This window comes from Callorhinus ursinus, unplaced genomic scaffold, assembly GCF_003265705.2.
Source record: "Callorhinus ursinus isolate GAN/ISIS: 27379988/994484 unplaced genomic scaffold, GSC_fseal_2.0 scaffold1358, whole genome shotgun sequence".
Classification (NCBI taxonomy): Eukaryota; Metazoa; Chordata; class Mammalia; order Carnivora; family Otariidae; genus Callorhinus; species Callorhinus ursinus.
In genome coordinates, this window is record NW_027398413.1 from 1 (window position 1) to 11573 (window position 11573).

Consider the following 11573-nt stretch of genomic DNA (forward strand, 5'->3'; position numbering starts at 1 on the left):
GTGTGCGGGGAAGGGAGGGCGGGGCGGGGTGCCGCCCGCAGTGCGGCGTGGGCCCCCGGGTCCGCGGAAGGTCGCAAGGGGGCGGGGATGGGAGGCGCACGCCCGGAGTCCGAGGTTGAAGGTAGGGGAGAGCGGGACGGGGAATGCAGGCGGGGAGCCTGCTGAGGAGGCACGGCAGGCCCCCGCGCGGCAGTTCTGGTGGAGGCTGGGCCAGGGCGGTGGCGGCAGAGCGAGATGCGAGGAGGTTCTGCGTAGGGTTCCACGACAGCCGACAGGACTGCCCGCTGCATCACGTCCGCGTGTGAGCAAAAGCAGGGCGTGAAGGGCCGTGTTAAGGCTTCTTCGCCTGGACGTCTGGAAGGAGGCCGGTGGGGCAGGCGAGCCCAGGGAGCGGGTATCGGGGAGATGATGAGTTTGGTTTTGGACGTGTTGATGCTGAGATACCTCAGTGGGGAGACGTGACATGAGCATGTGGAGGTGAAGGTCTGGAGGACGGGGAAGGGGCTGGGCTGTCACAGGTGTGGAGGGTGTGGACTGCTCCAGAGCACGGCCTCGGGGCCAGATCAAGGAGGGAGTCTTCAGATGATCTTAGATGGTGAGGGAGGCAAGGGCTGAAGAGTCACTGGTGGGCAGGGTATGGGAAGCAGGTGTTGGCATCCCTGATGCTTCCTTCAAAAAAGAGATTTGCTGTAGGAGAGATCTTTTGCCTGTGTCTTTAGGAAGGGAGGTGTTGGGATGAGTTTCTCTTCGGTGCAGCCGGTGTTGTGTGCTGGTGTGGACTCTCCACTTGCAGCTCAGCTCAGGGCCACTCCCAGTGGAACGAGGGAAAGGTCAGCCAGGCTGATGGAGCCTCAGGGTCCCAGACAGGGGACTGCTTCCTCACCCCCACCCCTCAGGGCGAGAGGGGCGAGCTGCTGTCCAGTAGAGGGCCTCCAACAAGCTCTCTTTTGGGGGTTATGTAACAGGCAGATCTTGTTGCTGTATGGACTAGTAGCTTGTCTGCCTGTTCAACCTTTTCCTACAACTCATTAACTTAAGAATGTATAAAAAAGTTACTGACTTAAGTACTCAATCAGTATTCTTTTAAATATGTACACAGAGGTAGACAATTAGAAATGAACCTATTCAACAAGTTAAATTTATGCAAACATTTTATAATTGATATGACATTAATTTACCTGTTTGTTTACAGTGTGAAGTTTTATGTATAGTATCTTATGAAATCTTAGAAAGTGGTAAAAATAAAGACCTCAAATTTCAAAACCCTACTACTTCATTTGCACTGAAAATATATACAAAACTGTTGATCCTATGGACAGTAACAGTTGTCACCCAGTTGATAAGAGGCAGCACTGTTTTCTGGAGGAGCTGAACTTAGACCACCAGGCTGAGATCACTTTGCTCCAGGGCAAGGCAGGGGTGGTGGTCCAGCTCAGTTCATAAGGTCCTTCCATGGTACCCATTTCTCATGGTCTCCTTCTTACCATAGGGTCCCACGGAGGTGGCAGAACTGCTTATGGCCCCGGTGCAGGTGAGTGGAGGGTGTCCCACTTTTCAACCATCCCGGTTGCCATCCAGGTGTTTTTTGGCACCCCAGTATCTATATATATACCCTCAGGGAGTGGTAGTGTCCTGAAACTTCTCTTATCCTCCTCACTCTTAAGTCTGAAGACCATGGGCTTTCCCCAGGCCCAGGATCCTATATTTAGATTATATGTAGAGCAGTTCCCATTTCTAACTACTGATGCAAGATGTGGCAGGGAGTCCTGGCCACAGGATTCAGGATGTTCACATGCTTAGAGATGAGACTTAGCTGGATGTTCAGGAAACTGCGGGTCTCTTTTATAGCTGGTGAGAATGGGGAGGCCAGCTTGGGGTTGGGTAGGGGTGCACAGGTATCAGACCTTGAGTGACAGCCCGGCGCTCTGGACCTCTACTCTGAGGTTGGTAGGGAGGTAGGGAAGGTTTGAAACAGAAGAGGAAGGTGCTATGACTGAGATTTTAACAGGTTCCCTTCGGCTGCGGAGTGGAAGACAGATGGGGATGTAAGTGAAATGCTTGCCACAGTCCAGGGGAGTGTTGAAGCGGTGGCTACACAAGAGTGGTGGTCGTGAAGGTAGAGGAGGCATTGGTTTCTGGATGTGTTTTCAACTAGAGCTGCTCATATTTTAGGATGTGGAGACTCAGAGAGATGAGGAGGTGGGATAGAGGGAAAAGTTGGGGATGCCCCCAGGTTTTGGCCTTGTTAGGAAGGATGGATGCTTGAACTAAAATGGAGGAAGTCAGTGGTATGAGGAATTTGCAGGTAGAATATGAAGAGTCAGTTTTTGTCTATGTCACAAATGCCCCAAAGATTCCCAGGAGAAGTGTCAAGTAGGCACTTTTTTTTTTCTTTTTTTTATTTATTTGAGAGCGAGCGAGCACGAGCTGGGGGCGGGGGGCGCAGAGGGAGAGGGGGAAGCAGACTCCCCACTGAGCAGGGAGCCCAACGCGGGGCTCCATCCTAGGACGCTGGGATCATGACCTGAGCTGAAGGCAGATGCTTAACCGACTGAGCCACCCAGGTGCCCCTCCAGTAGGCACTTGAACACCGGAGTTCCGGGGGTAGATTGAAGCTGGAGACAGCCACGGCGTGGTGGCTGGGGTGTGGCTAGGATGAAGCCAAGGATCAGATCTGGGAGGCAGCATTTCTAGGTTATGGTGGCGATGCCATTAGAGGAGCAGGAATGGGAATGAAGGGCCTGAGTATTGGGTTTGTTTATTTGTTTGTTTTTTAAAAGATTTATTTATTTTAGAGAGAGAGAGAGAGCGCGCACGTGAGTCGGGGGAGGGGCAGAGGGAGAGAGAGAATCCCAAACAGACTCCCCGCTGAGTGCAGAGCCCAACGTGGGGATCAATCCCACGATCCATGAGATCATGACCTGAGGTGAAACCACGAGTCAGATGCTTAACTGACTGAAGCCACCCAGGTGCCCTGAGTACTGGGTTTCTTCATTGGGCACCTGGGCGGTGATGGGGGGCCTCACAAAGCTGAGGAAGCTGAGTGTCTCTGTGTTTGTGTGCGTGTGTGTGAGAGAGAGGGAGAGAAACACGGGGAGAGAGAAAGGCGGGGGCTTTAGGAGTGAGAAGGTCTTCTGAGACTGGAGTGCGCGTGAGATAGATGTTGAGGGGGAAACTGGTCAGCCTGAAGCATTGCTAGACCTCATGTGGAGTGGGCATGTGGGTGGAGAGGTAAGTGTAGCTGGGCTTCATATGAGGAGAAAGGAAGGTTCTGCCTGCTGATGGGACAGTTGGTGCAATATGGAAGGGAGGAAGGGCTGAGCGTGTGTGACGTCCTCACGTAGGCAGGTGGCTGAGGATGAAGCAAGAAGCCGGGCTTTCAAAGCAGGGCTTGGGGCTGGACCTGGCGCTAGGGCCCTTTGGGACTTCTGGTGTCCAGGGGCAGGGCCAGGGCTGAATTGGATCCTCGATGTATTTGTCTGTTTGGACGTGAAGGAAATGCCAGTGGTATGGGCCGGGGGTGTCTGTGGAGTTGTCACTGTGGAGGAGTCAGAGTTGTGAGGGGCGTGAGTCCGACGACCAATATGCAGGTGAGGTGGAGTGTGAATGGTTGGCTCTGGGTGCTTAAGGGCAAGGGACAAGTCTGAGTTTGACTTGAGGGTCTGAGTCTTACCTCTCAGACAAGACCCGGGGGACCCCAGGGAAACTGGCTGGCTGGAGGGAGGGAGAGCCCTGCATTGCCAGGCCCACAACCTAGGTGATGTCCTTCACTACTCATGTCTTAGCTGTGTTCTGGACACAGTGATCAGTGGGAATGAGGCGAGAGCAGGCACCAGTGCCACCAGCAGCTGGGGACTCTTCCCCACTGGGAAGTTAGGGAGGAGGACGAGCAGGGATGGACGTGTGCGGGGAAGGACCACGGCCTGGCGAGAGAAGTGCATCAGATACTGGCACCCACAGGATTTTAATTTATGGAGGTGGGTGAGTGATGACATGGAGAGACCAATGACACTAAAAGAAGGTTTTTATTCTGTTTCTTGAGGGGCAGGAGCACACCGTGTAACACAGGGCCACACGGGAAGCACCAGTTTTGGTCAGGAGGCATAAACGCCAGCAAAGGGACTCCTTAGGTCAGAGCCTTTCTGGAACTTTCTGGGAGAAATGCCAGAAGGGTAGGGTGAAAAGCTTACTGATGGCTATTTTCTATAAATTTTCTGTACCTTTTCTATAATTTTCGGGGCAGAAGGGGTGTCCCTGGTTGTCTGGTACCTGGCCCTGGTTGATATAGGGCAGGGGAAGTGTTGACTTGGTGTGTGAGTTAGTGAAGGAGGTGATTCAGTTTGGGCCCCGGATTGCAAGGGAGATACAGAAACACATTTGGCTGTTCGTTTAGCCCTGTAATTAATGGATGGCAAATAGATAATTAGAGAATCCACGAGACACAGTTAACACAAGAAGCTACTCATGAACCAAATGTTCCAACTTTGGCAGAGCCATGTGGTCTTTGAGGACGTGGCCATATATTTCTCCCAGGAAGAGTGGGGCCTCCTTGATGAAGCTCAGCGATTTCTGTACCATGCTGTGATGCTGGAGAACTTTGCGCTTCTGTCCTCCCTAGGTAAGGCCCGTACACCCCCCGCCCCATGTCCTGGGCTGGGCTCTGTTCTTCCTCTTTGGTCCAGGGGCAGCTCTGTCCTTTCCACAACAAGACCGTGGGTACTACTTCCTTCCCAAGTTTCCCGGCATATACGTTACTGGTGCCAGGACTGGGCCATTCGCACTGCACGCACTCTCCCCACGCGGTCCCATCCCTGCTACTCCGAGCACTTGCAAGATCGGGCTCAGAGGTCAGAGATGTTGAAGTTTGTCTGAGAGATCCCTCAGACCTGTCTTGTCCCTGCTTGGGTCACTTAGTCTAGGTGCGTGGAACCATGGTGCCCCAGGCTTTCCCCCTCCCTCTTGCTGACATTTCTTGGGTCCTGCCTGTGCCAGGAATTTCAGGCACCAACCTAATTACTAATTTGGGGGAACACTGGGTTGTTTCTACAGTCTCTCCTATGAAGTTCTTGTAGTTTTAAGATGTTGGATATCCTGTGTTGGGTTACTCTGGGTGCACGCTGGCCATGCCTCTTCCTTTCTTTCTTCTAGGACTGGCCCGTCTCAGGTGCCACATCAGTGCTCATCTCGAGCAGTGGGGAGGACCCCGGGTACCTAATAGGTGGACATTACTGTGTCAGTGGCAAGAGACACTCAAAAGTACACAGCCCTGGTGGGAAGGAGCAGGGGAAGGGTGTGTGTTGGAGCTGGGAACCTGTCCTTTGTCCACCATTGTGTGATGCCAGGGCCAGGGGCCACACCTCATTTCTACCTTTTCTCCATTTTCGTGTCTACGCTAAATCGAATCCCCTTTCCACCAGAATCCAACGCCTGTTGGCCTTTACCGTGATTCTGTTTCATTGCTCCCTTTGCCAGGCTCGCCAGCATCCCTAGCGCCAGGTCCAGCCCCAAGCTATAGTTAGGATATTGTGAGGTCTGCGTGTATCCCAGTTCTTGAGTTGCAGTATCTCCGTGTGGTTAGGTATTTCTAGGTCTGTTTACGGTTTTCTGCACCATGTTCACAAGTCACCAGCAGCCATAGCCGTTTGCACAGGAGTGACTTGAAAACCCTGTCTCTTCTCCCTGCATAGCACCTACTTTGTTTTAAGTGTTTGTGCCCCACCACCCCACCACCAATTCTTTGTTGCCAACTTCATGCCCAGTGTGGTGGTATTAGGAGATGGTGCCTTTGCAGGGTGCCTAGGTCATGAGGGCAGAGCTCCCATGAATGGGATTAGTGCTGTTGTAAAGGAGAGCCACAGAGCCCCCTAGCTCCTTCCGCTGTGTGAGGACACAGTGAGAAGTTGGCAGCCTGGGAGGGGGCCCTCACCCGACCATGCTGGCACCCTGATCTCGGAATTCCAGCCCACGACCGCGAGAAATAAATTTCTGTCATTTATAAGCCACCCAGTCTGTGGTATTTTGTTGTGGCAACCCAGATGGACTAAGATAGGACCCCTCCCTTATGTCCTTCCCCGGAGTCAGGACTCTCCCGTCACGGGAGCTTGCCAGGCTGAGCTCTGCACAGCAGGCCTTCCTCTCACTGTCTCGAGTCCCCCTCGCCCATCAGCAGTCACGTGACCTCGTCCATGAGTGTGTCTGGCACACATTCCCGATGGGGCCACCGCCTCCCAACGAAGTCAGCAGGCACTTTACCAGCATTTCTCTGCTTACAGGTTGCTGGCATGGAGCCCAGGATGAGGAGGCCCCTTCAGAGCAAGAGGTTTCTGTAGGAGGGTCACAGGTCAGGACTCCAAAGCCAGGCCCATCCATCCAGAAGTCCCAGCCCTGGGAGATGTGCGGCCCAGTCTGGAAAGACATTTTGCGCTCGGCTGAGCATGATGGAATGTACCCTGATCAAGAGCTATCCATTTGTGGGGCAAACCTGCACCAGCACCAAAAGGAACAGATTGGAGACAGCTTTTCCAGAAGGGATGAGGGGAGTCCTTCCTTTGCTGTGAATGACAGTGTTCACATGGCAGAGAGTAGCTTCACATGCAGCAGACGTGGGAAGGACTTCCCAGCCAGTGCAGGCTTTCTCGAGCACCTGGCCCCTCATGGTGCTTTGAAGTCACACAGGGACACTGAGTGTGGGGAGGCCTTTGAAACTGGACGAAAGGATTACAAGTGCACTCAGTGTGGGAAAGCCTTCAGCCAAAAACAGGTACTTGTTGAGCACCAGAAAATCCACACTGGAGTAAGACCTTACGAATGCAGCAAATGTAGGATGGCCTTCATTAAAAAGTTTCACCTTGTTCAGCACCAGAAAATTCACACTGGAGAAAGGCCTTTTAAGTGCAATGAATGTGGGAAATTCTTTAGGTACAATTCCACACTCACTAGTCACCAGAGAGTTCACACTGGATTAAGCCCTTATGAGTGTAGCAAATGTGGGGAGTTCTTTAAGTACAATGCCAACTTCATGAAACATCAGAGAATCCACAATGGAGAAAGGCCTTATGAATGCAGAGAATGTGGAAAATTCTTTAGGTACAACTATCGTCTGATACGACACGAGAGAGTTCATACTGGAGAAAGGCCTTATGAATGCAGCGAATGTGGGAAATTTTTCAGGTACAGCTCCACATTCATTAGACATCAGAGAGTTCACACTGCAGAAAAGCCTTATGAGTGCAATGAATGTGGAAAATTTTTTAGGTACAATTCCACACTCATTAAACATCAGAGAGTTCACACTGGAGAAAGGCCTTATGAGTGCAGTGAATGTGGGAAATTCTTTAGGTACACCTCTACACTTATTAGACATCAAAGAGTTCACACTGGAGAAAGACCTTATGAGTGCAGCTTATGTGGGGAATTCTTTAGGTACAAGTCGAAGCTCATTAAACATTGGCAGAATCACACTGGAGAGAGGCCTTATGAGTGCAGCGAATGTGGGAAATCCTTCAGGTACCACTGCAGACTCATTAGACATAAGAGAGTTCACACTGGAGAAAGGCCTTATGAGTGCAGTGTCTGTGGGAAGTTCTTTCGGTATAATTCCAACCTTATTAAACATTGGAGAAATCACACTGGAGAGAGGCCTTATGAGTGCAGCGAATGTGGGAAAGCCTTTAGCCACAAACATATACTTGTTGAACATCAGAAAATCCACACTGGAGAAAGGCCCTATGAGTGCAGCAAATGTCAGAAGGCCTTCATTAGAAAGTCCCACCTCGTTCATCACCAGAAAATCCACAATGAAAACAGGTCTATGAGCACCATAAATGTGGGGAAATCTTGAGATACAACTCCAAGCCATTGACAAGAGAATTACACTGGCAAAGAAACTTATGAGTGCAGAGAATATGGTGAAGCCTTCAGGTACCACTCTAAGCTCATTACACTGGAGAAGCACCTTATGAGAACAGGAAATGTGCAAAATTGTTCTGGGACGGCTCGCCATTCATTAGACATGAAGAGGTCACCGGAGGAAGGCCTTCTGAGTGCAGTCCATGTGAGGTCTTAGGTGCAACTCCAGCCCCATTACACATCAGAGAATTCACGATGGTAAAAGACCTTATTTGTGCAACAAATACGGGCATTTGTTCGTCTAAAACTCTAACCTTGATCAGTACCAAAAAGTTCACACCACGCCAGAGAGTATTGTAGAGGGGGAAAGACTTCAGCCAAATATCTGCTTTTATTTGTCACTGGGAACTACTTTATTTTACATTTATGTTGTGGCAAAGTACATGTAGCACAGTTTACCCTGTCTTTGAATTGTAGTTTAATAGTTTAAAAAATTCACATATTTATGGAACTAATTCCCAGAATTCCTTTCATCTGGCAAAACTGAAACTATACCCATGAAACAGCTCCTCCTACCCCTTCCCTACCACACCTGGCAACTATGGTTTTATACCCCATCTCTATGAATTTGACTACTCTGGGTCTATACATGAGTGGAATCATACAGTATTTGTCTTTTTTGTGACTGGATTGTTTTGCTTAGCATGACTTCTCCATTTGTCAGCATTTTCTTCTCCAAGCATTTCCTTCTGTTTTGAGAAGGAATCAGAGTTGACATACCTAAGAGAGAGGGAAGGGTGTTGATGGAGTCAATTCAGCTTTGCCGGTGGTGATGGAGTCAATTCAGCTTTGCCAGATGTTATATTATTTCTAGAGGAAGAGGAGATCCAGATTTTTATATGGAATCTTTATTTCTTAACAGCTTTATTGAGGTATTGACATAAACTGCATTTATTAAAAGTGTAAAATATATTTTCATATATGTGTGCACAATGGGAGCATCACCAGAGTCTTGATAATGAATAATCCATAGGCCCTGTAGTTTCCATCTCTCTCTCCCAGCCCTTCCTAACTTGCCATCCCCAGGTGGACACTCTAGTTTGCATTTTCTAGAATTTCATATAAAAGGAATCCTACAGTTACTCTTGTATAGCTGTTTTCACTGAATGCATAAATGTAATTTTAGTATTATCCACGTAGTGTGTGCAGAAGCATGGCATCAAATAACAAGGCTCTGTGTTACTTATTAGAGCTGCATTGTCTATAAACAACAAAGGTGCTAATCAATGAGCGAAAGAGTTGTTTAGAATGGGAAAGTGAAGTTTAAATAAAGTAAATATAAGTTCAGTTTCATATGAATTCATTATCAATAAAAGTTTTTGAACTATCTGAACCACCTTTCTAGAAAATTCTTGTTTGACTTTTTTTTTTCCTAGTAGTGTTTTTAGGCTATGTCTTTGTGTCATAAAAATTCTTAGGACATTTAAAAAAATATGTGTTATTATGTAAAATTCACACAAAGTGTACCATCTTGTTATTTTTAAATGTTCGGTTCCGTGGTATATTAGGTTCTCCAGAGAAGCAACCATCAGGGTGCGTGGGGCGGGGGGGATATGTGTTTTAAAGAATTAGCTAAATTTGTGATTGCGGGCAAGTTGAAAATCTGCAGAGTAGGCCAACAGGCTGGGGAATCAAGGAAGTGTTGTAGTTCAGGCCCAAAGGCAGTCTGCTGGTAGGATTTCTTCTTGCTTGAGGTCATCTTTTCATCATGTAATCTTCAAACCAGGTGGCTTATTGAGAAATTTGAAATTTAGAAAGGGAAGCAACAAGCATTATAGAATAGGAAATGGAAAGAAAACAGTCTGAGAATGAGACATGGGAAACAATTCCCGATTCCACTCTCTGATTGCATTTTTCAAATCTCAACATGCACAAAATATTTAATGAAAAAATTATCTAAATTTATATTTACATTTAACACTTTGTTTCATGAATCACTAAATTCTATACCTGAAAGCAATTTTACCATATATGTTAACTAGAATTTAAATAAATTGAAATAAAACTTTCATCAAATTTTTAAGATTTGAGTGAGAAGATACTTAAAATATCTAAATAAGCCTAGTTTTAGATAATTATAGACATGCACATTCTAAATTCCTAGTAAGAAACAAGTCAAAGATGAACAAACTATGAGAAGACAGGGACTTTTGTTTTCTGTTCTAGCATGTCAGAAGCTGGAAGTTGCCATTCCATCCTGACAAGTAAGCTGAAAATAATGGAAAATCAACTCTTCTTAAGACAAGTGCGGTGGCAGGACAAACCGCTGTTCCCCAGGGGAACAGAGAATGAAGGAAACCCAGGAGCTGACCCTCCTCCACAAACCCCAGTGCTATGGTAGGAGAACATAAATCATCATACTTTTGGGAATTTGAAATACATCAGAACATTCTGTTCTTAACAAGGACTGCTCTCAGAAGAATCAGCTGGGGACTTTTCAGAACCTGGGAAATACCCCAATGCAGGCCACTCTAGCCATCTTGCCCCACTTCTGTGGGGGTGCTGGAACTGGGAAAAATGTATGAAATTCATAGCCCAGAAGCAAAGGTTTACTGAAAGACCTAATTGTAGTCCTATAGTATGCTTCCTCTCATAATTTACCACCACATTGTGAAAAGTCTATTTATAGTAGTTTATTTTACCAGTGCCTCATGTCCAAGTATTAAGAAAAAATTACAACACATACTAAAAGGCTGAAAACAAAATTTGAAGAAACAGAGCAAGCATCAGAACCAGACTCACACAAGGCAGGGATGTTGGAAGAGGCAGACCAGGATTTTTAAAAAACTGTCATTAAGATGATAAGGGCTCTGATGGATAAAGCATACAGCATGCAAGAACAGATTGGTAATGTAAGCAAAGAGATTGAAATTCTGAGGGGAAAAAAAGTAACAGATCAAAAACACTAATAAAAATGAAAAATGCTTTTGATGGGCTTAGTGGTAGACTAGACATGGCTGAAAAAAGAATCTTGAGCTTAAGGGTATTTCAAAAAGATAGTCAAAACTGAAAAGCAAACATACAGAAAATATACTAAGAAATGATAATAATAGAATATCCAAGGACTATGGAACCACTGAAAAAGTGTAACATGAATAATGGCAATACCAGAAGAAAATGAAAGAGAAAGGAACAGAAGAAAGGTTTGAAACTGTGCTTCTTAGAGTCTGTAATAACAGATTTCTATTTCTGGCACTTGACCAAGAGTGCACTCAGAGGCCATCTGGGCATACCGCTTTAATGGCCAGCGGCCCCACGCTACAGCATAGGAGCCCAGGAACTCCATTTCCCGGTGCACCCCCATGTTGCCCCCGGCCTCCATCGCCGAAGTCAGGCGGGACCTGGCTCCCAGATAGGGGCGGGTAGCAGCCAGGGAAATACACATTACCCAGAAGGCTCTGCGGCAAGCCATGGTGGGGCGCTGAGCCAATGAAAGCGCGGCATGGAGCCCTTTTCCTGCGGCTGCGCCTGTGAGGCGGGACTTCCGGCGGCGTCCTCGTGGTGTTGGGCGTCTTTGCGGTCTCGGTCTGTTTGGCTGGCGTAGGGTCTGGGGATCTGCGGGTTGGTTGAAAGTGGATGGAAAGTTTCAGAAGAGGCGTCGTCCCCGCCCGGTGGCCCGCCGCTCCCCGCCCCGCTCTTCCCCCCGGTCGGAGGCGGAGGCCGCG

General features: G+C 48.0%; 1 protein-coding gene across 2 annotated transcripts; it reads left to right on the top strand.

The window, feature by feature from the left end:
• Positions 1-128: 128 nt before the first annotated feature.
• On the top strand, positions 129-9239 carry LOC112819009 (uncharacterized). Of its 2 annotated transcripts, XM_025866072.2 has the most exons (3): positions 129-1531; positions 4492-4618; positions 6273-9239. In XM_025866072.2, the coding sequence occupies exons 1-3, from the start codon at positions 1517-1519 to the stop codon at positions 7838-7840; spliced, it is 1710 nt and encodes a 569-aa protein (XP_025721857.1). In that variant the 5' UTR covers positions 129-1516; the 3' UTR covers positions 7841-9239. The 2 variants fall into 2 exon arrangements, with proteins under 2 accessions (XP_025721857.1, XP_025721858.2); XM_025866073.2 differs by lacking the exons at positions 129-1531; positions 4492-4618 and adding an exon at positions 5016-5232.
• Positions 9240-11573: the final 2334 nt, after the last annotated feature.